General features: G+C 44.9%; 1 protein-coding gene across 1 annotated transcript in view; it reads left to right on the forward strand.

Moving 5' to 3' along the window:
- The window catches only part of LOC148036912 (Acyl-CoA N-acyltransferases (NAT) superfamily protein), a 130348-nt gene that overhangs the window by 74160 nt on the left and 28294 nt on the right, over positions 1-27894 (forward strand). Inside the window, exons 4-6 of the mRNA XM_087675835.1 lie at positions 19920-20261; positions 20381-20457; positions 20761-20803. Coding sequence (XP_087531961.1) covers positions 19920-20261; positions 20381-20457; positions 20761-20803 — 462 coding nt within the window. The remainder of the gene's footprint in view (positions 1-19919; positions 20262-20380; positions 20458-20760; positions 20804-27894) is intronic.

The following is a 27894-nucleotide window of genomic DNA, read 5'->3' on the forward strand; positions in this document are numbered from 1 at the left end:
TGGAGAGCCTCCTTGGCTTAGAATGTGCAATGTAATCAGCTGTAAACAGTCATGCATATGAAGCCTAAGAGGCGAGCCAACAAACCTTCTAGAGCTCTTCGGAGTGGAATTTGATGGAAGGATCCTCAAATCCCTCATGGTTTACTGGTATCGGCGATGTAACCGGTCTCTTGGAGGAGGCATGGGAGTTGATGTATTTGCAAGTCGGTTAGGAGTGGGTAGTAGACTTGGCTCGATAGGCACAATCTCAAATGATGTGAGTGGAAGTGAGAATGGAGAGTCCAGTGCAGAAGAGTACACTATGTCCATCTTATCAAAGAGAATATCTCTCCTAATGATTACCTTGTTCATCTTAGGATCAAACAAACGATAGGCTTTCGCTTGAATAGCCCACAAAGATCAAGAGATCAGCTCGAGGGGTGAGCTTTCTTATCTTGTCATTAGAAGTGTGCATATAAGCACGACTATCGAAAACTCTAAAGTGAGAAATAACAAGCCAAGAGCCAAAAATGCCTCCTAGGGAGTCTTTTTAGAGATCATGGCCCATAGTACAGGAAAGTTTTGGAAATGGAAAAAACCAAAGTTTCAAAGTTTCGGCCAAATTTTGGAAATAGGGAAACAAGATTTCAAATTATACACTTAAATAAATACAGTATTATGTGGATATGTAAATACATCAATGCCTACAACAACATGTATCCAAATTTGATATAAACAACATGTATCCAAATTTGATATAAAACTTTGAGTCTTCATGTCATATGATTGAAATCATGATTCATTACATATGTCACGACTTAGGAGTGAAGATTCAGGAGTCAAGACTCAATGGTTGAAACTTAAGATAGCTTAACACAATTAAGACTCAATTTTCAAAACTTAAGGCAACCAAATGAATTATAATTTATGACTCATAAATAACCTATGATCTAAAGAGCAATGAAGATTGACATCAAGAACAGTGGAGACCGACATCAAGAACAATAGAACAAGAATCAAGATGCATAATAAGATACACAACCATTGTATCTTTGATGTGCCTAGTTACTCTTCACAGAGTTCCTTGTACGTTGTATTTACCTCAGGGGTTTTTCTTCGAGGTGTTATTAATAGAATTCTCTTTTCTTGGAAAAAAAATGCATAATAAGTGAAATCAAGATACAATGATACATGTAACTATGCCACATGAATAATCTGTCAAAACTCTAGAGTCTAGTGAGCACTAAGCACTGTATACTAGTCTTTAGAAGGATGATGGATCATAGATAAAGAAAGTTAAAAACTTAGAATAATGATCAATCATCAAGGAGCCGTTAACACTAAATAATTACATGTGTAAAAGTTAAAGAAGAACTTACGTCTTGGGGCAAAATGTTGTTGCGAAGCAAGGCCTCGCCAATTTTATCCATATACTCATATAGAAGGCCCAAAGTACTCCCTTCCATATCAGTGATGCACAATACAATGTAAATAGAAGTGTGAATTTTCACCAATGCCTTTGCCTCAACCGACTAGCTCTCATTTAAAATATTGTGCCTAAAAGTAAGAGCCTTTGGAAACTCTCTTACTCCATGTGAGTCATTCTTGGCATGCAATGGTCCGTATCAAATTTGGACGGACCCATATCAACCTCTCCAATATAATAAACCTATAAGCAATTTTAGTGGTTGAGAGCTTCAATAGCTTAAGTGTGCTATTGGCTTGAAGCATGCTTATGATGGATGGCCTCTTCTTCATAAATCTTACCATGCTTGTTGCCATCTTGAAAATGTCATCCACCTAAGATATTTGTCCAATATTTTCAATAGGCAAGTCAAAGCAATCGGATACATATGGAGTACATACTAAGCTAGGAAACTCCTCCTGAAGCATATGTCCCATAGACATATATTTGCTTTCATTATCTGTCACCACCTGCATCACATTTTGGACTCCTACGTCTTTATGACCTGTTGCATGTGCTCTCAAATGAAAGCTCCTATGATGATAAGACCTGAGATAGAGACATTGATGGCCTTAATGAACACATTTCCTTTGCATGAAGACACCAAAACATTGCATACATTTCTTCGTTGACGCATCTTTGACCATCCATCGCATAATATTGTGCATACATATTTCGCCCATGTCTCCTTCAAGGGCTCCAATCGAGGCTCTATGGATGCTTTCTCCTTTCGAAGCTTCCATGTGTATAATGCATCTGTGGATGGGCCTTCCCACTCACACCCTATGTGGCTCACTTCCCTGATTGTCTTCTTCCATTGATGTGTAGTGGCCACATTGAAAGGGATAGCACACCGAATAAATAAGCGTGTGAGTTTCCTAGTTGCTTCCACAATTGCCTGCCTTTGAAGTCATGCATAGACACTTGTACCATGCAAGGAGCCCTTTTGCCCAGCACCACTAGAAGATGGCAATGGGATTCTTTTTGCACTTGGACCCGATATGGATGGATGCACTTCTTTTCGATGGGCCACTGGCATCTCCAATTTGGCTAGCGCCACTAGCCTCTCCTTGTCCCACTTGTGCTTCATTAGCCTGATGTGGTGTTGGATAAGAGGATTCATCCTTTTCTAGCCCAATATCCATATGCTTTTGGTGCCAAAGATGGAGAATTATTGTTACTGTTGCCGGCACGTTTGTGCAAGGCCCGATGTCTTTGTTGGGAACGCATGCTTGGTGGTCTTTTACGCGGATTATGCTCTCCGATTTCTCCAACCCACAATAGTTGGACTGCCACTTCTTTGATTCGTCGGAGTCCTCGTATCCCTTGATTGGAGTGACATTACCTCCAATATGGATCCGATGCTATGATTAGGAGGAGGAGGAGGAAACTCAAGAGTTGGAGTGTAGTCTATAGGACCGAGAAGAGTCAAGATGATCGTGCTGAACGAAGAATGCCAGGTGCATTTTCTCCCTGGATAATCCACGGGCTGTTGCTCGTTTTGGATCGTAGGATGCCAAAACACTGGTTTGTTGTTTCCGTTTCGGTCCGAAACGGTCCGTCTATTTTGGCAGCCTTGAATCATTGTTTCGGGGTACTATGAGACCGCTGTAGTTGGACAGTGGTTGAGGATGTATATTGAAGTTTTAAGAGCCTTGACCCAAAGGCACTTAAGGAGCTTTGCTGTGAACATTATAAAGCGTGCCATATTCAGGATTGTTCAGTTCCTACACTCTACGACTTCATTTTGTGTAGGGGAGTTGGTAGAGGTAAATTGGCGTGCAATGCCCTACTCTTGTAGAAACTTAGAGAACTCATGGGAGGTAAACTCACCACGGGAATCACTCGTCAAAACCCATATGATGACTAATCTGGTTATGAACTGGTAGCACCCAAGCACTAAAATAAGTGAGGGCATCGGATTTGTGCTTTAGGAAGTACACCCACATGTACCTAGAGAAATCATTGACTATCAAAAAGAAATATAGTGTGCCATTCAAGGCAGTAGTGGATGTGGGACCACAAAGATCTACATGAATGAGCCTAAGAGCTTCTGCAACACGAGTGATAGACTATTGAGGAAAGGGTGTATAATGCTGCTTACCTAGTTGACAAACTTTACAGACCTCTTGAGATAGTTTTAGGTGTGGAAGGCCCTCAACCATCCCATTGAGCGTGGTTGATACAAATCAAAATAAGGCGGAAAAGGCAAAATAGCTTCTTCCATGGATTCCTCAAGCATGAAGGATGATGGTGCTAAGAAAAAGAGGTGCAATTATTGTAGTAAGAAGGGGCATGTAATTGAAGAATGCAAAAACAGGATGGCAAGTGAAAAGAAGAAACAGTTGGGCACGAGTGTTGCTGAAAATTCAGCAAATGCAAAGGATGCAACCACACATTTGGCAAGCTTGGACAATGGTTAGTCTTATGCCTTTGTTGTGCGTTGTTCATATGATTCTTCTTCACATGAGCATGGTCTGTTAGTTGCTGAAAATTACAGCACTTGGTATTTTGATAGTGGCGCTTTGAAGCGCATAATGTCCTTTTGTGAGTTGTTTGTATCATATGCAAATATACAAAAGGGGGGATCAATTGTATGTGCAAACAATGCTTTGTATGCCGCTCAAGACATTGGTCAGACTTCGATTATTGCAGTGGATGGGAAAATTAGCGTGCTCGAAAAGGTCTTGTATGTGCCAGGCATAAAGAAAAGCTTGTTTTCAGTTTCAGCCTCTGCTGGTTTTGAGGTCAAATTCCACATGGATTGATGCAATGTCTAAGACTGTAGTGAGGGGGATGCCCTCATCATCAGTGGTACTTTGTGTGATGGATTGTATCAACTTGATTTATATGAGAGGAGAGCATTAGAGGATGCATTACATGTTGATGCCACCATTGTGGATGACATTGAGTTATGGCATGCTCGGTTTGGTTATCTTAATTATGGTAGTTTGCTACACCTAAGAAGCAAAAATATGGTGCTCAATCTTCCTCCGTTAAAAGCATCCACTCACAATGTATGTGAGAGTTGTGTACTTAGCAAAAAGTATTGTACTTTGTTTCCCAAGGGTGGTACTATGCGTGCTGATTAGAAATTACAGCTTGTGCATAGTGATATTTGTGGCCCATGCATGTCAAATCCATCGAAGGATACTTGTACTTTGTTATCTTCATTGATGACATTACTCGTCATTGTTGGTTGTATGCTTTGAAGCACAAATCCAAAGTGTTTGCATGCTTAAAAACTTTCTTGGCCTTGGCTGAAAATGGCAGTGGATGCAAGCGATTACACTACGTACCGATCGAGGGGAGGAATATATGTCACGAGAGTTCAACTTCTTTTTGGTTGGAAGGGGTATTATCCATCAGTGATCTATGCCTTACACACCTCAACAAAATGCTGTGGTTGAAAGGACAAATTGCACTTGGATGGAAATGACACATTGTATGCTCTCACACAACGAGCCGCCCCCAAAGTTTTGGCTTGACACTATTGTGTGTGCAGTGTATGTGCTAAATTGCAAGCCAACTAAAGCATTGGCTGATTGTACGCCTTATGAGGGTTGGAATGGTCGGAAACTAGTGGTGTCATACATTCGTGCCTTTGGTTGTTTGGCATATGCTTTAGTGTCACAATCATGAAGGCATAAATTGGAAGACAAGGTTGTCAAATGCATGTTTATTGGTTATAGTGCAAGAAGTAAAGGGTATTGCTTGTACCAACCCTCCACCAATAAGATTTTTGTTAGTAGAGATGTTGTATCTATTGAACATGCTGATCAGCCCTTCATGGATTGCAAAAATTGGCCCAATGTGGAGTCTATGGACATGTTTGACAGCTCATTGCCTTTATTTTAGCAAAGTGAACCTACTTTTGGTCAATTTCAGCAACCTACTGAGGGTTTACAGTAGCAAAATCAGCAGCAAACACATGCTGAACAGCAGCCTGATTTTCAGCCCATTCATCAAGGCCTTGCTGATTATGAAGTGGTTGATGAGAGGGCTGCTATTTGGGAAGCTAAAACAATCCCTAGATGGCTGTAAGATACACTACAGGGGATAGCAAACAGCCCGTTTCTCTTCCCGGTAGAACTAGAGCAGCCACTCATCGTGCATAGGATAACTTGGTTGTGTAGGTGCTTGTAGCCCTACTCATAAAAATGGCACATGGTAATTATATGACTTACGTGCAAGCAAGTGTACTATAGACACTAAGCGGGCTTACAAATTAAAATGCAGATCTGATTGTAGCCTTGATTGCTACAACATGTTGAGAAACCATTTCTTGTGTGTATCTACTTCAATTAGGGTTTTGCACTGATAACCCCAAAAAGAGCTAATATTCTCATTTTGGTCACTTTTTCAGTGGGCGCCCACATAATGGTGCGCTACTCTAGATAGCTAAGGCCTATAAATAGGTTACCTCTTCTTCAAATACTCTCACCCCTCTTTCATTTATTCACCACTCTGTCCTCTCTTCATCACTTCGATACCCTTCTTTCCTTGCCATTGTTGCTCATATCCCTGTTGGAGGTTATTGGAGTTCATGGTTACTATCCACCAGAACCACTTGGTGTTCTACTGCTATGTTTTACTATTGCGTTTTACTATGACATTCTTCTATGGTGTTCTACCAGAGTGTTCTACTGTGGCGTTCTACTACGGTATTCTACTACGACGGTCTACTATGCAGTTCTACTACCGCGTTTTGTAGTGTGGTTCTCTTTCCGGCATGTGAAGAGTGCGTTCAGCTTCCTTAACAGTTTGTGATCATTGTTATGGGAGCACTAACTGTGCTCGAGAGACTAGAATAGATGCAAGATTTGTTACAAGAATTTTGATGATAAAGAAATCCCACATAGGGGCACAAGGTACAATGATAACTTAACAAGATACAGAAAATTTCACAACCCGGGACCGTAGGTATAGATAACAAGACTCCATAGGATATGAAGAATCCTACAACCTGGGACCATAGGTATGGATACAAGATATTAGAATTACAAGATCTCCCTCGATGGAAATAAACAAGATACAAGACAATACTAGACAAGATCTCATACTATGAGATTACAAGTTGACCAGACAACATGAGTATAATGGAAGACAAGACAAGACTAGATACCATGACTGGATAAGAACTAGAATTGGAACTTGAAGTTACTTACTTCGAGGCCTCGACTCCTTGAGCTCCCAAGACTGGCATTGGCAAGTCTAAGAAGCTCTATAGTGAGCCCCTTCTTTTACAGGTGTTGAAGAGCGGCTAAAGATCTTCTAGAATGTTCCATGATGACATCGTCGATAATGTAGGCGATGGCATGTTATATCTTCTAGGAGGTTCTATGATAACATAGCAAGGATGGGTTCGCGTGGTTGACTTGAGGATGTCCTCTTAAGGGTGGATTTCCATGGGGTGTGGATTCATATGGCATGAGCAAGAATTAATGCATATACTTGATCATGGCATGTTCGTGACATCATCCCCTCCTCTAGCAACGAGTTCCATGAGGAGCGACTTGGTGGTTTGGTCCAAGTTTCATTGGATTTCTCTTGTGAAATTCTTTAACTTTGAGAGGTGCTCTTTGGAGATATTTTGTAGGTTTCCAAGTGTGATCATTGATGTCATATCCTTTCCAGTGAAGAAGGTATTCCAATCGACCTCGGGAGATTCTTGAGTCTAAGACATGTTTGATCTCAAATTCTTCATGATCTTCAATCTTCATGTAATTGTTGCTACAGGCTAGGGCATGAGATCTTTGAGTGTGGCAAGTGTAAGGGTGCGGAGAAGAAGAAGAAAGAAGCCTCATTGGCTGTTAACAACTACCACATCTATTGCTCCTAGTGGTGGGAAGGATGAGGCAGCTCATCTTGCAGAAACTTTCAGTTCATATGCTTTTGCAGTGTCTTGTTCTTATGACCCCACTATACATGATGTAGGGCTTTTAGCAGAGGACAATGAGCAGCATTGGTATTTTGATAATGGTGCTAGCAAGCACATCACCTCATGCATGCATCTTTTTATTTCTTTGGTTGATGCTACACATGGGAGCACTGTAACATGCGCCAACAATGCTCTTTATACTATCAAAGGCATTGGGAAAATCCTTATCAATGTGGTGAATGAGGATGTTCTCACCTTAAAGGACATTTTGTATATACGTGGCATGCTCTGTTTGGGCACTTGAATTTTAACAGCTTGTCACGCTTGTATAGAGATGATATGGTACATGATTTTTCCAAAATATGTGCGCCTCATAAGCACATATGTGAGGTGTGTTTGCTTGGAAAAATGAATAGATTCAGCTTTACAAAGGATGGGAGCGTGGGTGCCACATAGAAATTGCAGCTTGTGCATAGTGATGTATGTGGTCCTATGCGTACTCCCTCTCTTAGTGGATGCATCTACTTTGTTGCCTTCATTGACAACTACACATGTCACAATTGGGTGGTTGGCTTGAAGGCCAAGTCAGAGAGGCATTCTCATGCTTTCAACATTTTATTGCCATGGCTGAAAACTCCTATGGCTGCAAATTGGTTACTCTTTGCACTGCTAGAGGAGGGGAGTTCATGTTGATGGAATTTGCAGCATTTCTTTAATCTAGGGGTATTATTCATCAGTGCTTTAGGCCTTATACACCAGAATAGAATGGTCTTGGTGAGTGCAAGAATAGATTTCTTATGGAGATGGTCAGATGTATGCTTAAAGGAAAGTCTTTGCTAGATAAGTTTGGGTTAGATGCGATTCATATAGCTTGCTATGTGCCGAATTGTTCACCTACTCGGGCATTAAAGACTATCACGCCTTATGAGGCATGAAATGGTAGAAAGCCAGTGGTTGCACACATGCATACTTTTGGATGTCTTGCCTACACTCTTGTTCTGTCTCAAAGGAGACACAAGTTGCAGGACAATGCAATCAAATGCATTTTTAGTGGGTAGAGTATTGAGAGCAAAGGCTATTGGTTGTATCAACCGGTTACAGGGAAAGTGCTTGTTAGTAGAGACGACCCCTCTTTGTTTGGGCTTCACACTCTAAATTGACATGGAGGCTTTTTCCCTAAGGCCAAGCTATTGTCTCTCTTGGGGTTACCTTCGAGGTGATTCATAGAAAAAGTTTTTAGTTGGACACATGTTTCACACTTCTTGTTTGGGTGCTTCTTCTCCTTCCTTTGGCATCAATATGTTGGGGTGAGGAGATGTGCTTACTTCTTCCACCGTCTGGTGGTGAGAGGGGAAGTATCCTTCTTTTGGTGCTTTCACAAACTTGGTCATTGTATTGATTCATTCATACCTTTGTATCATCATCCATTTGCATCTCAATGATCATACTTGTGAAAGGGCACTTGGGCAAGTGAACAATACTGCTCAAGTGGTACCACTAAATTGTGCATAGCATTCTGTTTGAGCATAACACTTTGCATTACTCATGCAAAGAGAGTGCTTTGGATGGAAGAAGATCTCTATTTGCAAGTGCCTATCCAAGAAAGATAACTTGCATTATGTAAGCATACTCCCCTTTTACCTCATTAAAGGAGTGGTCAACTTGAACCCGCCATATTTATAGCATCTCATTCTATGGTAGTCTACTATGGTAGAGATTTATGGGAGATCTTCCCTTGGCTATGCCTTGTCACCGTAGCTTTGCCTTACATAGATTCTATTTATGGAGGATGTTAAAATATCCCACCACACTACCATTAAGAGCCTTAAAAGAAGACTCTTTATATAGGCTATTTGAAAGAAGATATCAATTGCCTTAGTAGTCTTGGTAGGACCTTGGGTAGTTGTTGATGTGCACTCATTCAACCGATGCCTTAGCTGCTTTGGGGTGGCATCTTTCAATCATCAAAAGGGGGTGGAGACGTGACTTACACACCATCTTGGGCATAGCCTTTTTTGGGGCTTGAGCGGGGATGTTGTGCCACAAATATAGGATTTGCACTCGGACATAATTATGTTGCATTAATCAGTAATTTAGTTTCTTTAAAACAGCCCCAAAGAGCAATTAATGCTAAATTTCTAAAAATAAATGGCTTTATTTTTGACAGTAGGACAATGCACCCCCAATCGTCTGTAAATAGGAGTCTCATGTATGTGCATCCTCATTCCCTTATTCAGCCAGCCACACCTTCAGCCTTCTGATTGCCCACTCCTGCCCACACCCCTTTGGAGGATATCTCCAGTTTGTGGTGAGTGTTTGAGTGTTGTGGCCTGCCCCTGCTGATTGCTGGCCCTACATAGCTGGGCGACCCATTTACCAGCCCTAGACTGCTGCATTCTCTCCTGAGTGAAAGAAGCAAGAGTTGTATTCTCCTTGGCAAATACATGCACAAAGACAGATTCTGTCAGATATCATCAGCTTCCTGGCAACCTGATCTTATTAGCCAGACCTGCATTTTCTGCTACAACAGGCCATTCAGCCCCTCTGGACACACCTAAAGCTGTTGCCTGCATTAGCAACCTTGCATTTTGCTGTTTTGAGGTCCTTGCAAGCTGCTGCTGCTGCATTTTCTATCAGGATAGGCTGCCAGGCTAGTTAGTTGGCCTGTTGGACACATCTGGCTGCTGACATCGTCATTTTCTCCATCATAATCTGCATTTTCAGCTGATTTATTTGCTTATGTTGTTGCCACATCACTCAATCATCATCGACATTGCTGCTGTTACGTTTTTGGAATTCATTCAAAGTATGACGTGCTTCAAGATTGACTCCTTTAGCCACTCCTTTCCCAATCCTTGAGCGTGGACATTCAAGGCCCTCTGGTTGTGTCATCTTCATTTTCATAGATTTGATAGCATTCAACATTGTACAAATTGTGTTCTCCATGTCGTATACTAAGCGTTTTCTATGTTTACTGTATTATTATTTTACATGTGACACAAAGGTATTACTTGACCTTTTGTTTTTCTACAATCATCTGTTATTGCATTTCCATACTGATATGGGTTTGGATCTTCATAATAAATTTCACCCATTACTTGTGTTTCAAAAGGAGGGATTCAAAAAGAACTTGCAAAAGTTGTATTATATATAACTTGCATTGTGTTTGGGGAAAACGCCAACATTGGATAGCTCATGTTTCCCAAATTGGTTTGTTCTCTTTTAGTTGGGGGTCTGTGATCCACACCAACACGGATCTTTGACTTGCATGCAAGATCCTCCTGGTTGTAGACTTGGTCAATGAACTGGTATGCCAAAGGTGATGTGTGAAGTGGATTATGAGCATAGGGGCTCATTGTGGTTGTGCTTTCTCTAATCTCTGTCGTAGGTCCCGTTCATATTCCTCCTTAATGAGCATACACATTTTGGTGGGTGGGAGATCTTCATGAGGAGGAAGATCTGCCCTTTCAAGCACCAATTCCGTTGAGCCGATGTCGTAGGCTCTGAGGGAGATTGCTTTGGTGATGATGTGGAAGACAAGTCAGAAGGTCTTCTTGCATTTTGGAAAGCCAAACTTCATTCTTCACAAGGGGTGAGGATGTTTAGCTCCTATAGCACCTTTACTATGATACCATGTAAAGAAAGGGTACACTAAAAATGCAAAGTGTTGGACAAAATGGAAAACACAGTTTGTAGAATGCTGAATGGTGATGAATGATAATGAGAATGGAGATCATATAATCAGAGCATGTTGAACCATGTTTCTAGGACCAGGGAAAATGTGGCTGAAGGAGACGAGTGTTTATCTTTGATTGGATCTTGAAACGCAGCAGCTGCAGTCCACAAGGCTTTGATAATGTCAAATGATGGTAGCAGTAGTGTATGCAGTCCATTGTGCAGGAGATGCAGAGTTTGCTGGCTGTATGATGATATCTGCACTCCGAGAAGATGTGCAGGCTGGCCAAACAGCAAAGTGGCCTGCCTGATGACAGCACCTACTAGCAGTGACAGTCGATACCTGGCTGAGAACTCCAGAGCAGCAAAGACAGGTGCTTATCAGTAGGTGAGAGGTTGCAAGAGGTTGTGGACAGCAGGGCAACCACCATAATGCAAAAACACAGAGGTCGATGAGGTCACCAGCTGGTATACAGGTAGCCTGGCTAAGATGTGTAGCTGTACAACAATGGCAGCACTCTAAGAAGCTCCATGAACTGAGGTATCTTCGGGGTAAGTGTGTAGACAGCAGTCTGCGATGAGAGGGCTAAAGGGATGCTGGCTGGAATGGAAGGATTGAGGGTTCACAAACATGAATCCTATTTACAGAGGATTGGGGGTGCATTTGTCCTGCTGTCAAAAATAAGCCATTTATTTTTGGTAAATTTGTTACTTTTTGGGGTTGCTCTAAGGAGACTAAATTGAAGGTTGATGCATGATTATGTGCAAATCCTAATAGTAGTGGCACAACAGCTGCCACTTACTCCATGAAGTTGAGGGGAAAATTGTGATTTCACCATAGAGCATTTTTCGTCTGCCATACTTGGATTAGGCCCCCTCTGTAGCAAATATATGCTGGATAATCATTTACAGAATATCGGCAGCCTTATGGTTTGTCACATCTGGAAGTCATCTGTTGGTTCTTCTCAAAGAGAGAAGGTTTGTGTCCTAGACCTTGGTAGAGCTCTAGAGCTCTTTTATTCAATCTCATCATGTCGTTGGGATGAGCTTTTAGAGGGACTCCTAGCATTGCCAAGAGCTTCACAGTTCATTGACAGATGGAGATGGCATGGCAAGTTTTTGTCTATGCAGGATCATTGACATTAGTGGATGTATACTCCTCTGGTTTCTGCCCCCGTCTTACCATGTCTGTCCTAACTGCCAGGTGTTGTATTCCTCCTCCAGCATTGCTGGAAAGCCCCTTGCTTTCTTTCTTTTATTTGTTAGGTAATTTAACTTATCCAGTGATTCCATTAAAAGAATATTTTTCCATGGAGAATCTCCACAATCCTATATCAACTTGGTGAGTATAACATAGAGATTGTGCAGATGCGACAAATCAAATGGGAAAAGAACAACTACATTTGCTACCTGAGCTTCGTCTTTGAAGCTGCTTATAAACAGCTTTTCTTGAAAGATTAGTCCTACCAAGGAGATCTTCATGCCCTTTGTTCCATTTTGGCCTCATTAAAGCATTAAGACGTTAACACTAGTATATTTTTGCAAATAAAGTGTGGCTAATTAAATTACTTGAGACAAAAACCTGAATACAAGGAACTGCTCATGCTCAACAGACTAGCTGGAGCTGATGCAGAGTCACAGATATATGAAGTGCACAAGCATCTCAGGGCGAACTAGGGGGGATGGGGGCAAGAAGCCATGGAGGGGGGGGGGGGGGGGTATCGCCATCTGGGGTTGCCTGCCTGCATCACAAAAAAGAGGTCTTGGCCGCCCCAAGTGTGCATGAAATGAAAACAGAGCTCTTGATGAGCTCGAGACTCGCCCTGCACCTGGTTCCATCGGCCACGTAGGGAGTGGATGATGGAGGTCCAAAGCTCTGCTAAAGTCGCCTGTACTAAAAGTCTCTCTTCGCCAAAAATCTCCTGACACTGCGCCTTCCAGATATGCCATCCATTAAGACTCCCTATGATCTTCCATACATTAGAGTGGTCTGTTGTGGGCTCTAGTACTTGGCGGATGGGTAGAGCCTCCAAACTGACCACTGTGCACGACCTTGCCTCAGTAATGAATATCGTGTCATGCATCCCAGCCTTATACTGAAGGTGACGGCCTTGGCTGACTGGCTGCTAGCAGAAAGCTCCTCATGAGGTACATCCAAGGCTGGGTGCTATACGGCGGAGGATGCGGCATGCTCCTCTCCACACCAGCTGTGCCGCCTCACACAACCAAAGGCAGTGCTTTTGTTTCCAGAGGTTGTTGTGTGCAGCGTTAACAATCACCCTTCTTCGGCATCTGGGCTAACCAACTTCCCATTGCCAGGCCTTCATGTGCCACCAACCATAAGAAATATGATACCCTCCTCGACCTCCAACTATCCCATAGGCGGCGCCAAAAGGTCCGTTGGAAAGCCTTCGTGATGCTATGCTCCGCCCCGTACTTGCTACACGACGGCGCCCAATCCATGTTCTCCTGCATCAGTACGTGTCTACCAATCCTGGCTGTGTACTTCAGGAACCTCAGTGGTTTCTTGGTGACCGCAGTGGCCAGTCATAGCCACTCTCCCGGATCCCACTCTAGCTCATCAAGTGGCCTGTCCTCCCAAATCTAGAGGCGCCACTCCTTGAGCTCCTCCCAAAAGACATAGGGATCCAGCCGCCATGTCTTTCCCTGAAGGCCAACCACCCGAATCGTCCTCCATGAAAGGATAGCTATCCCCTCATCTTGCTGCTCTCTGTTAAGGGCCAGACGCCCCTCCTCTTGCACGATGAAGAACGTCCCATGTGGCACACCACCCATTCTACTTGCCACCTATAGGGGAATACCTACTGGTGAAAAAGCTAGCAGCCCATACCTCCCCGGGCTCTACCGGCTCTCGTATTGGGGGGACAAGCCACTCGTGAGGTATTGTTGTGTCTATCTCCCTTCTCCTCGACTCAACTCCTCTTTGGCAGCCTAATGCTTGCTGCAACACCTTCTCGTCCACCATCCTGTACACCTCCCGCCGTGTCTTGATGGTACAGGCCGGGCCAGCCTTCCAATCAGCCCACTGGATGTGGGGGCGCTTGCCAATCTGTACCCCATCCCGATCTCTGACCTAGGGGTTCTAGATCACAGGCTGGCGGTCTATCTTCTCCTGGCAGCCTGAGGGGCTCTGAATTAGGGCCTTACGAAGTTCCTGCCACATACGAAGCAAGCTACGTAGAAAGGGGGATTTGGGAGGGGTGATCTAGGCCGTCGTGAAGATCCATCTCAAGAACAGCCTTCAATCACTGCCAAGTCTCGGACTACAATCCTAGAGACCCTCCTGGAATAGGACCTTCCAAGTCTGCCCTCTTGGTGTGAGGCCACGAACTACTAGCTTGCCCAAGAGGGCTATACTCTGATACTTTGGGTTTATGATCCCAAGCCCTCCCTCTAACCGATGCCGAATGATGGTCGCCCACGCCACCTTGGCTGGGGAATCTCTAGAACCGTTTGACCCTGCCTAAGGGAAGTTCCGCACTAGGCGGCGAAGTTGAGCTACATAGGACGAGGAGAAGCACCAACACGAGGTGATGTACCAAGCTGTCGCTAGGAGGACCTGGTTAACCACCAGGGCTCGCCCTGCTAGGGAAAGGCGAGCAGTACTCCAGGAGGTCAGCTTCTTCTAAATAGAGTCAAGGATTGGAGTGATGTCGAGTCCCACCTGGAACCCTAGGTAATGGACGGTCCCTGTGCACACCCATCTAAATCCCAAGTGGACGCCCCACTCCGTGCTGGAGTCCAGGTCTGTAAGGAAATCGACCGACTTTCACTAGTTGATTTTTGCTCCCGCTGCAGTACAGAACACCTCGAGAGTTAGTCTCACTCTCTCCAACATCAACTCATTCTCCTCTATGTAGTGCTGTATCATCTGTATACTCTTAGTCTAAGAGCTCCATCTCCTCTCTTTTTACTGGAAGTCGGAGGCCGCGTAACCCGCTCACACGTAACTTGAGGAAGTGAGACATTGCCTTTGCAAAGAGTAAGAACAGGTACGGGGCCAGAGGGCAGCCTTGCCGAACCGATCTTTCCAGCTGAAACTCCTCCCCTCGCTTGCCACCTATGAGAACCCTGCTGGTAGCTGATTTGTAAAGTGCGGACACCCTATGCATCCATGCCTAGGGGAAGCCCAATCTCACCATGGTGCCCTCTAAGAAGTCCCAGTCCACCCTATCATAGGCTTTCTCGAAGTCCAGGAGTAGTACAGCGAGTCCCTGACAACTGTGCTAGGCCCATTGTGTCACCTCAAAGAAGGTGAAGACATTGTCTAGGATGCTTCTATCCTGGACAAAGCCTGTATGTGTGTCATGAATGGTGTCTGGAAGAAGAGGGCGGAGTCGCCTACCAATCATCTTTGCCAGTGCCTAATAGGCCACTGACAGTAAGGTGATCGGTCTCCACTGGGATAGCTCCAACCGGTCTCCTCCATTCGGAAGGAGACTGATAAGACCTGCCGAAAGACTCCCTAGCATCTATCCTGAAGTGAAAATCTCTTGGAAGGCTAGCAGTAAGGGGTCCTTCACCACCTCCCAGTAGGTAGTGAAGAAGGCCTTAGATAGGCTATCCTCTCCTGGGCATTTCTGCCCATCCTGTGTATGGAAAGCCTCTTCTAGTTTCTTCTTTGTGAAGGGGGCTAGGAGGAAGCGTCCATCTCCTCTGTGATGAGGGACGGGATGTGATCCTAGACCTGCTGTCTACATCGTTGTCCTCTAGCTAAGCTTATTTCCTGCTGGAAAATGCATCTATAGTAGTCGGTGGCAATCTCCATCACCTCGTCTGGGTTAGAACGAGTCCTCCCATATTGATCTCGAAGGCTGCGTATTTGCTCTCCTGAGGTGTGGGACTGGTGCAGCTGGAAAAACTCCTTGCACATTGTGTCTCTCTTTTGCACCCAGAAGGCTGTTGAGATGTGGAATGAGAACTTCGAGCGCCTATCCTCTAGGCCGGTGATAGTTGCTCGCATGCGCACCTCTTGTGCGTGGAGGATGGGATCCCCTGGTGCCTCCCGTAGTAATCTCTGTGTGGCTGCTAGGTCTCGCCGGAGTGCTATCTCCTCCTCCCAGCTGTGCTGCCTAGTCTGTAGGGCTGCCTCTTGGTAGATACTGCTTGACTCGGCTAGGACCTCTGCAATCTCCTCTGGGATCCGGCCCATCTTGCCCCACTCTCTAGTCCAAATGTGCTCAATTTGTCTCTTCATCTCTTCCCTTCTTTAGATCGAGTGAGGGATCCGCCAGGATCGTGTGTCTAGGACAGATGGTGGGGGATTAAGTGTCAGGAGAACCGGACAGTGATTGGACAAAGTGGTGCCCGCCAACTACCTTACCCGGCCTCCGCAAGAGCATTCCCACTCTCCCACATAGAACTCGTCCAACTGCTCTAGCAGGACTCCACCTAGCCGCCTATATCCCCAAGAGAAGTCCAATGATCCCTCCCTCTCGTGGAAAGCTGGGTCCCTCCAAGCATCGCGTGCTCCTATTGACAGTAGAAAGACCTCCCATGCCTCTCCTTCTCCTCCCCAGCCATGCCCTGGTAGTTTCCCTCTCTTCCCTACTGATCCTCTAAGGCCTCCAGGTTGTTGAAGTCTCTTCCAACAATCGAGGAGTCCACCTCTGGGAGTCGTGTTGCGATCTCCACCCAGAACTTGCTGCGTGCCCTAACCTCGGTAGAGGCATGGACATTGAGGACTCCAAGGCACGAGTCCCCAATATCCAATCTAATCCATAGAACCCTCCTTGCCACTATCGTCCCGCGGTCTTGTACACAGGCGGTGAGACCCGGGCCAATAGAGGTGCATACGCCTCCACTCCTGCTATGGGCACTGATGGTGTGCTCCCAGTAAGTGTGTGAACTGCCCAGGAGTACCTTCCCTACCCACTGGGCCTGGGTGGGAGTGAGCTTGTGTTCGTGTAGAAGTAAGATGTCAATCCGTCCGGCAAGGGTAGGCTGCAGCTCTTGCTAAACAATCAACTTCCTAGAACCACGTGCTCCACTGTAGTGGAGGCTATTCACATTCCAGGATGCAAGATGTAAGCTCATAGGGAAACCTGTGATTGACCGAACAAGAATTTGTTTGGTGTGGAAGTTGCTCACGAAGAAGAGGAGCTATGAGGCATGCGGATACACTTTGCTGCCGGCCTGGACGGTGAACTCCATTCCCCCAAGGTAGCCCTTGGGCAGACCATGGCGGTAATGGATGCGCTTGGTGGTACCATTAGGGCATCTATCAACTAGACTGAGAGGCGAGACTCTGTACATTGGTAGAAGCAGGCTGCCTGTGCCAGGGGCCACTTGATCACATCCATTGGAGCTCTCCACTGTAGAGGGGCTCGAAAGATAATGCTCAGATGTGGGACCTCGTCCCCAGCCCACCAGTTAATGCCATCATACAACATGGCCACTACTGGGAGAAAAGTACCAGTCTACCTTCTCCCATCCACTGGGGGATGTGGTTTGCTGCGTGGCTCTTCACCTCCTCCTCTATTTGTGTCATCGTCCAGTTTCCTATGTGAGAGATTTGAAGGAAGAAGACATAGTTTGGTCCGTCCAGTGGTGCTAGTAGATGGACCTTGCCGCTCCTTGACTTGCATACCACGAAGATTCCCACCTCCAGGGGTAGTGGGAACTCTCCGCGCTCCACAACTCTAAGGTAAGACCACGGTCCACTGCGAAAAAACTCATGTGGTAGCAGTTGTGCTTGTCTCGGGAAAGTGTGACGGGCGGCATGGACGGATGAGCTGGTGGCTGTGTGGGTTGGGGGGGGGGAGGAAGGGGGGCTTGACTGCCGGTGAGTGGAGGATGTCGGTGTATGGGGCTCCTCCCCTCCTGTGGGGGGTGGGGGGTCACCTGTACTGGGTGGGGATCAAGGGGGGTGGTCGGAGGGGGTGATGGTTGGGAGGGGGGGACTCGAGGGGTGGTGGGGTGGTCCGGGGCACACGGCGGGTGTGGGGGAGGGTCCGGTAGCTCTGGAAGGGGGCAGTTGTGGACTAGGGTGGGGGGGGGGGAACCTTGGGGGGAGGGGGGGAGGGCGTGGGGGATGTGGGCCCTCGTGGGAGCTGGCCTGTGATGCTTCCGTGTGGGGTGGATGCGTAGGCATGTGGTCTTGTTGGGTGGGGGGAGGAGGGGGTGGCTGCGTGGTGTTCTGTCGGGGTGGGGGGCAATGCTCGCCCTCCTATTGCCGTGGCTGTGTCTGAGGGGCTGACTACGGCCTCCCTGCCGTCTCCCTCTCTATCGTCTTTGGACCTGTGTGAAGCCGTCCGCGTCCACCTATGGGCCTATTGGCGAAGCCACCTTGGCTCCGAAGTACGTACAGTCTACTGCCTAATGCCCAAACTCATGACAACGCAGGCACTACCCTGGTTGCCAAGTCACAATAACCTGCTGCTTGAAGGAGTGTTCACCTGCCCCAATCTCTAGAAACTGTTGTATATGCTTTGTCTCTTTCATTGCCACTCGTACCTTCGGGACTCCTGCTGCTGTCACTGCGTCTGCGAAGGAGGTAGGACGGATAGTGCTGAAGAGCCGTCGTTCGAAGTCCTCCACTAGCTGGCAATACTCTACCACTAGTCCAGGGAAGAGTAGGGTGACCGGATGTCTCAGGAACCTGTTGTGGAGCGCGAATGCCTCCATTGTGAAGCCAGTGTACTAGGGAACCATATAGATGACCCCCTTTGTGGAAGCATAGGGTGAACTAGCCACTAGCTCACGGGTTGCGTCTGCCGAGGTGAGTCGTACCATGAAGATCCCTTGCCCCATGAGAACCGCCTCCACGATTTGCGTAGTGCCAATGCGCAGTGTGGAGTGAAGTCAATCCCGAAGCTGGGCCCTGGATGGGGAGTGTTCTATGACCTGACCGAAGATTGTTGTTACTTTTAGCTCCAGCTCTGTGGCACGGACTGCGAAGAGCTGTTCCTCAGAGAGGACGATGCACAAGGTGTTTGACTGGGGGCACTCACAGAATGCGCCGGCGTCTGACCAGAGGTTTCCATTGCGCGTCCCTACTGAGAATGTGCCAATCACATTGCTGAACTGCCAGAGGGGGGGGGGGGGGGGAGTGTTGCTGCAAACGGAGGGAGCAACCGGGGGGGGGGGGGTTCTATTTTTTGACGATGATGGAGGCACTGGGCGCCACGAATGATGTCGTCAGACTGGAGCTGTGCGGGTGAGGGGCCTGGAGCTGCAGGGTGAAGGAGACGGGGGACAGTGGGGGGGTGGGGGGGGGGGCCTGGGGCGTCAGATTGGCGGGGCGCAGAGGGTGGTGGGACTGGAGCAGCAAACAGAAGCCGCAAGGTGGGGGAAGACAGCGCGGGCTGGAATCAGGGCTTTGGGGGGGGGGGGTTGAACGGGCGTGGGACAGGGCGGGGGGGAGGCAGCTCGATGGTGAGAAGGTCTGGCAGGGGGAGAGGCACAGCACGCTGCATGGAGGAACAGGCGGGCGAAACGAGAAGGTCTGCTCAACAGTGTGGAGGAACAGGGGGATCTAACATTTCTTGTTGAGTGTCTCAACAGACCTTTAATATTTGATACATCATCACTTCTGCCAAATAAAATTTTGCCTGCATTAGAGAGGAGGGGCTCTAACATTTCTTGTTGAGTTGCTCAACGAACCTTTAATATTTGATAGTTCACCACTTCTGCCAAATAAAATTTGTGCTGTTTTTATTATTTGATGGATCATCGCTCTGCCAAATGACAAGCTTGCTATGTGGTTTCTGGGAAACTAATTTTATAAACCAATTTTTATGATAGTTTTGAGATATTGTGAAAGTAAAGTTGCCCTGCAGTTTTAATTTTTGTCTGAAAAGAGTATAATATACCTGTGACATATGCAATGAGAGTAACAAACTAGAATCTAAATCATAAAGGTATGCAAACATGATACCTGTTCCTTTTGCTTGTTAGATAAACATGGAGGGGCCATATGGCACTGAATGGGCAGAAGAGGAGAAAATAAAACGAAGAGAAATGGTCGCTGCAGACGCTAGGTACATTATTGGATCCTTGAATGAGACAGTGAATGATGTTGACAAAACTTCTGAGCGCAGTCTTGGTGGTACTGAGGAAAGTCATTCACACCTCTGGAAAGGTTCTGGAGGACGTGTTGTTGGTTTTGTGCAATACCGTTTTGTTGTTGAGGAGGAAGTACCTGTGCTATATGTGTATGAACTGCAGCTGGAAAAGGATGTGCAAGGCAGGGGCCTAGGAAAGTTTCTTATGCAGTTACTGGAGCTAATTGCACGGAAGGTCTTAGTCTCATACTGCCTTCTGCACACATGGTCAAACTTGCCCTATGCTTACATATAGTGAAGTCTATGTTGATACTTGTCAAGCAGCAAATGATCCTACAGTTCACTTTTTTGCAGAACAATATGAAGGCAGTGATGTTAACTGTTCAGAAAAGAAATATAGGGGCTATGCGATTTTATCAGGAGAAGTTGAGGTAAGTACACTCACTTTTTGTCATAGTTTTGAACAATAAGGATTGATAAATATAATAAATGAGGAAATGAAGTTACAAAATACAATACATTCATATTACGAGTCCCATTCAACAATAGGAGAGTATAATGTGCTATCCAGTTATAATGTCTGCTTGACATAAGTATGTTTTGGAAGCTTTAATCTTGCTTGGATGTGCGCACTGCTTACTTTTGTGAGAATTGTGAATGGTTTGTGAAGATTGCACATTCAAAGATACAAAATTTTCCTTTTGAGCTACCTTTTTCTTGCTTGGTTCTTGTAGGTATCAAATATCAAGTCTCTCACCTTCAAGAGTGGACCCTGTGGTAATAGTTCCCCCATAACAACTTCTTTACTTTTTTTAGGGTTCTACCTTTTGGAATAGTTATTTTAATGTTTTATGGCATTAATATTAAATCGAATAAGTGTGTCAAATACAGAATTAAAAGCAACTATATTATGCCTTCTTAGTACAAGTGAGGGCAAATAAGGTAAACAGAATGGTAAAATGCAGAATAATACTAAGAACTGATAAATTTTGCATCTGACAAATTTTGACAAAGAAATGGTTCTGTTTCCTTAATTTCATAAATTGACTTATATTAATGAAGTATGAGAGAACAGGAGAGTTCTTTAACATGGGTAAGCAAAAAAGGGACAGTCATGATGCCTGAAAGTGCATCTAGGCACTCACGTCACTTTGGTTTCCATGTATCATGTTCAAGTGGTCATGAGTGTGGGATCTTTTTAGGTCTGTTGCTTTCAAATGCAGGAGCATAGCCTTCTAATCCTGCCAGGCAGGAATGCTCAATATAAGCTCCCAGGTTGCAGAGATTTGCTGGTCACGCCCATTGTTAGAGGCCTTCTTCCAGGTGCAGAGCCTTGGAAAAAGTTATTGCTTTTGAATAGGAGGAGATCAGACATCAGTTGTGGGGCCCTTGGCAGCTGAGCATCAGGTGTCTTCTGTAACAGATCAGAGCTAGAGACTTGGGGAGGAGTTTCGAGGTCAGATTTACAGCTGCTATGATCAGGGTCTAGAGGTCTTTTTCCTGATGCCTGTATTAGAGAGCCCTGAGGCAGCCTCTTCTCTTCAACAACCAGGTCACTAGGAGATAGATGTCATTTTTCTTCGGTTAGATTTTCGTAAGAGATTGTCAACATTGTTGGAGTGGTTTTTCTTCATCGACCCTAGTGTTAGCAGAGAAAACAGTGTGTTCAAACATGACTAACATGCGGTGAACTGGGGTAAAAATGCAAGAAAAACAAGGAGAAAGTAATGAATGACTGAATACTGATGAATGCAGGATGAAAGTAGTACAATACAGATGAGGGAGCTCTTGAGGTAGGACAGGACATGCCTTATGAGGAGTTGGTTGCCATTCTTATGGACAAAGAACGTTGAAGCAAAGATATAGAATTGATTCTCAGTGCCTTCTACAATAAAAACAAGCTGTCCAAGTGTAGTTATTGCAAATTTCTTCCAATTCAAGGTAATGCCCTTTGGATTAACCAACCTCCAATAACATTTGAAAGAATGGGAAATAACTTGTTCCTAGATCTCATTGAAAGGAAGGTGCTTGTCAAATACTTAGATGATATATCAATCCATGCCGCAACATGGTCTCAACAGTTGGATATAAATGCAGACAGGGCACAACAACATTGAAAATCTTGGGTTACATTATCTTAGTAGAAGAAATACAAGTAGACCAATAAGATACTTGCAATAAACAGTTATGAGCACCCAAAATAGTTTAGTTACAATACTTCTTGGGCTTGACGGCAAGTTCTTTTTAATTCATACCAAATGCTTACGTCGATAGTGATGAGGATGTACTTGCATCAACCACCGACGAAGCAATAGCACATGTGGTAAGATTCTTGAAGAAGTTATCTTTTAACTGGGGGGTTTTGGTAACTCATTTCCTGGCCTCTGCATTGAGCCTGAGAGCAATACTTGGATTTTTGGGTCCCTGCTCATGTGCATTCTGCCTTTGAGCCATACAAATGTACCTCTGAATCATGCCCAACTTTAAATCCTTGAGCTTTTCAATAGACTATGCTATGCTATAGCTCTTCTTACAAATAGCCTCTTTATCTTGATATATCTTCTCTCTAGAATCTTTTGTATAGGATTACCTTTTAAGGTAAGACCTTCCCATTTTCAGATCATCTGCTGCATACACAGAGTATGTGACATGCATCCAGATTCGGAATAGACTACCTAGAAGGGCCTTTGAGGCCTCTAGGCTGCTAGCTCAAGCAGGACAGAAGACTTCATGGTATGCATAGGTTGAGCAGTGGCTAAGATATGGGATTGATGGACCATCTCCCTCCCTTCCAGTATGATCTTGACTCCCCCTTCATACATCTCTCCCACACAGAGACAAACTTGGTCATGCGACAAGATCTTTATCTATTGTACATACAACATACATGGCTATCACCCAGGCAGCCCCTTCCCCCAAAGATGCCTTACTACAGAGACCACTTCATGAAGACTACCATGGATGGCTTCATCGAGAAACCTAGATACCTAGATGTATACATGCCACAGGCAGGTAGCCATTGGCTTAGGGTATTGTCACAAGACTGTGACAACTATTACCTTTTTGCTGATTTCTTTATTACATACTTTATTTGGTTTTTCTTTTTGGAAGGATCCCTCTTGAAATCTAAATGCCTGAGTTGCATGGCTAGTATGTGAAACGGACAGGAATGTCCAGTGAGTCAAGACTAGACAATTAAGGTCCAGTACAAGTATGGAAGAGATTGATGGCATTGTAGATTGACAAGCCTGGAAGAGACTTGTGAAAGTGTATATGGACAAGTGTGTTGAAGAACTAGCCTGGAAGAGACTAGTTCAAAGTGAAGATGGACAAATCTCCAAGAGATTAGTTCATGTGTGGTCATCAGTGGAAATTCACTTTCAGTTGAGCTACATTACAAATTTGGATGTAGCCATAGTTTGCAAAGATGGTCAGAAGACTAGTGGGGATGCAATGGAAGCAACTCCTAAAATTTAGGGAGTTACTATTTTTGGGCCTCAGAATTTGTTCGTGTCATTATCTTCGTTTTTGCACGAGGATTAATTCTCTGGTTTGTGCCGAGGTCAAATTTTGCACCGAGCATGGAGAATTTTAGATTGGAATGCTAGAACGGGAAACACCTTCCATTGCTGCCATTTGGCACAAATTTGTGCACTTTCCTCTTTAAAGAGGGGCTGGCGTGCAGTTTTTTGGGCTTTTGGGGGGTTCATTTGAAGAGGGGAAAAAGATGGACAGTTGCTGATGGAGAATTATTGAGAGCTTGCCTACCTTGTCTATGATGCACAGAGGGTTGAGCTTGCTCCCTACTCTCTCTGTCTCTCCCTAATAGTTATGGTTATGCCCCAGTCAAGGGCCTTTCTTCTGATTTAGGTACAGTTGTGTGGGAATATGTTGTTTTTGCATGAGGCAAGAGCCTCCTTTCTCCAGGAACAGGAGCAATTGTTTGCTGCCCCCAAGCAGGAACAGGTGAGGGTGGTAACCTCACCAAGCAAGTGTCCGAAACAGCACTAAATCAGTACTGATTTTGGACTGTTCAGAGGTTATTTCAGAGCCCAATTGATGTCAGAATCAAGGGGCACTTGGCACAGATGATGGAGAACAGTATAGGGAACAATATGAGCTGAAAACAGGTTTCAAAACAGGTCTGAACCAGTAATTACAGCACGCTGAAATGGTCAATTTTGCACTCCAACCAGAAGTTTCAAACTTGGGCAGAGTTTCCCCTCCTGGTCAACTTGTTTTGGATCAGTAATTGTACTGTTATGTTGCCAAATTTCACCCAGAATAGGTGAAAGACAGCCCATTGTACTTTCTCTCTTTTTAAAAATAAAGAAATACCGCAAGGGGCACTTGACTTAGGGGCCAACAGGGTGTCTGTGTGGCAACAGGATCATTCTAGCTTCTTGTATTTCTTCTTGATTCTGTGTCTTTAAGTTCAGGTAAAGTGAGCGACTGTGAATTGGGTGAAAGCATTTATATATTTTGGTTGTACACTACTGCCCTTTCCAGAGAACAGGCCGGTTACATGGTTCCATCGCCATTGTTTACTCAAGTGATGCAGAATCCAAGGTTTTTGGCATTTTTGGAACCCTCCCTTCCTTTACAGCAAGTTGGGCAATCTGCAAAGATTTCAGATCCAGTAGAGGTCCAGGATAAGGGTAATCATGCTGCAGATTCAGTGGAAACACCAAGGCAGCTTGCGGAGTCAATGGAGACTCCAAGATTGGTTCCGACTGTCCAGGAACAGGTGGCGGAAACGCTAGTTACACAGGCATTGCTAGTTCAGCTCGCCACTTTACAGCAGCCAAATGTTGGTTTAAATGGACAGGGAAGTAGTTTTCTGGCTTTACTACAGGTTTTCCCACCGACCTCAGTACATCCTGGGTACTTTGGAGGTGGATGTGTATTTTAGAGTATGGCTGGTTATGTGCTTGGAAACCAGATTTATGTGCCAAGAACAGTGTTTGGGGGTACACAGGGTTTTATACCAAACCCCATGTATGGCAATATAGGCATGCAGCCTGGATTTCAGGGAGTTCAGGGCAGTTTTGGCATGCCACAGGGCACTTTTAATACGGCTGGTTATCAAAATCAGCAAGCAAGCATTGTGTCTACAAGCCCTGTAGTCAGTGGTCCGGCAACTCCCATACCACCTGTTAGTGTTCCTATGTTACAGGCATATCCTACGGACCCTTTGATGGCTCATGAGAAGCCAAAGCCATATAAGGAAGGTGGTGCAGCCGTACAGTTTGACATCTTTCGAGGATTTGAAGATAGGACTAAGGCTCTCTCTTTCTTACAGCAGTTTGATGCCGCATTTACAGGAGGGAATTTTATAGAGCCTTCTAGGGTCCGGAAAGCTTCCACCTTTCTTAAGGACAATGCTAGTCAGTGGTGGAGTACACTGTTGATGCAAGGACATGCTCCTGCCACTTGGACTTACTTTAAGCAAGTATTTGCTTCTGCTTGGTTGACCAATGAATTTGAGATCGATGTTATGTCAGCTTGGCACAATTTGGATGTATATAAATGCAAGGATCTGGAAGACTATAACAAGAAGTTTTGGGAGGCTTTACTTCCAGTCACTTCTTACAGGGTTGTGCCATTGACCGAGCAGATAGAGAAATATTGTTGCAGGCTGCCCAAGGAACTCCGGAATTATTGTACAAAGACAAAGGTCACCACTTTGACTCAGTTAATTGAGAATGCCAGCACAGGAAATGCATTATTGTTGGGATAATCAAGTGGTTTTGGGGGCAGCATTAAACATGACAAATCTGAGAAATTTTCAGCAAAGAAGCCATTTGGTAAACAGGTTTCTCAGATTTCTCAGAGCACAAGTAAACCTTGGCAGTTCAAGAAGAAGCCAGCCAAGTTCTTTGGACAGCAGTCAAAGGACCAGAAGAAACCTTTTGTGCGCAAGTCTCTTGAAGAGAGAAAGGCTTTAATGGCTGAGAGAAAGTGCTTTATCTGTGAGCAGACTGGTCATATTGCGTCTAATTGTCCGGACAAGAATAAGAGACCAGCTGATGATGATAAAGAGGATAGGAAAGGAAAGAAACCCAAACCTTCAGCAGGTTTAGTGCTAGATATGCTGGGAGACAAGCCACACTCGGATGCTAATGAGCTTTGCAGAGCTTGGGGTAAAGTTAGGGATCAACATGTACTCATTTCTTTGATCCCAGAGCTAAGGCAAACTTTATCTCACCAGAGTTGGCTTCTACTTTGGGCATCAGAGCAGATGAGATGGGCTACACAGCAGAGGCAGGGTTGGCATGTCCTGGCCACTCAGAGTTTGTGACACCCATTCTTGGAAAGCTGCGTCTTCATATACAGTCTTATGTTGATGCAGAAGAATTTTACATCATGCCACTTGAAGGCTGTGATGTCTTGTTGGGAATGCCATGGATGTTCAGAAAGCATGGTGTGTTGGATGCCTTTAACAAGACACTGACTTTGGAACATAGGGGAAAGACTCATGTGCTTAATGTGAAGCTTAAAGGAGAGTCTGTACCTGTTGTATCGGCTTCTGCCATTACATTTGTAATAAAGAATCATCTTTCTGCGTACTTGATTTTTGCACGTGATGTCAAGGATAATGATGAGTCAAATTTCTCTATGTTAAATAGAGATAGGTCTGCTTTCTTGTCTCAGTTCAGTGATTGTTTTTCCGACTCATTACCATCACAGTTGCCACCAGAGAGGTCTGAGGATCATGCGATAGATTTGGTGCCAAGCAGTAGCCCACCAAATAGACCTCCGTATAGGGTTAGTGCAGCCCAACAGAAAGAGATATTGAGCCAGGTGAATGAGCTGTTAGAAAAAGGGCTGATTTAGGCAAGTTCATCTCCCTTTTGCTCACTAGTGCTCTTAGTGCAGAAGAAGGATGGCTCTTGGCGCATGTGCATAGATTATCGAGCGTTGAACAAGAGTACCATCAATAACAGGTTCCTCATTCCAAGAATTGACGACATCCTTGATCGTTTGGAAGGAGCGTCAATTTTCAGCAGGATAGATTTGAAGAGTGGATACCATCAGATCAGGATTAAGCGAGAGGATGTGCATAAGACTGCATTTAGGACCACGTTTGGTCTCTATGAGTTCTTGGTAATGCCATTTGGACTTACTAATGCTCCTACTACGTTTAATCAAACGATGGACAGGATTTTTCGTCCATACAAGCAGTTTGTTGGTACATTCTTTGATGACATGATTGTCTTTTCAAAGAATGAACAGGAGCATAGAGAACACTTAAAAGCAGTCTTTGATGAGCTTTGCAGTAATAGGTTGCTTATCAATGGCAAGAAGAGTGAGTTCTTCTTGGAGGAAATCTAGTTCCTGGGGCACATAGTGTCAAAGGATGGTGTTCGAATGGATCGTGCTAAGGTTGAAGCAATTAGAACATGGCCAGATTTGAAGACTGTCCATGATGTTAGAAGCTTCTTGGGTTTGTGTTCTTACTACAGGAGGTTCATCCGCAACTTTGCAGAGATTGCTTCACCTTTACATGCTTTACAGAAGAAAGGAATCTCTTTCCAGTGGACACAGAAAGAGATTTCAGCTTTTAATCTTCTTAAAGAAAAGATGACTTCTAGTCCAGTGATCATTCTGCCAGATCTTAGAAAGCCATTTGTTGTCCAGTGTGATGCCTGTGGTAATAGCATTGGTACAGTGCTAATGCAAGATGGCCGGGTAGTGGCTTATGAAAGCAGAATCTTGCGAGGGCCAGAGAAGACTATGCAGGTCTATTAGAAAGAATTGCTGGCTGTGATTCATGCGCTTTCTTGTTGGAAACACTACCTACTTGGGGCAGGTTTTGTTGTCCAAACAGATCATCAGACATTGCGTTATTTCTTAACTCAGACTAA

The sequence above is a fragment of the Lygodium microphyllum genome, chromosome 4 (assembly GCF_053477565.2).
Source record: "Lygodium microphyllum isolate KBCC chromosome 4, Lygodium_microphyllum_v1.1.10, whole genome shotgun sequence".
NCBI lineage: Eukaryota > Viridiplantae > Streptophyta > Polypodiopsida > Schizaeales > Lygodiaceae > Lygodium > Lygodium microphyllum.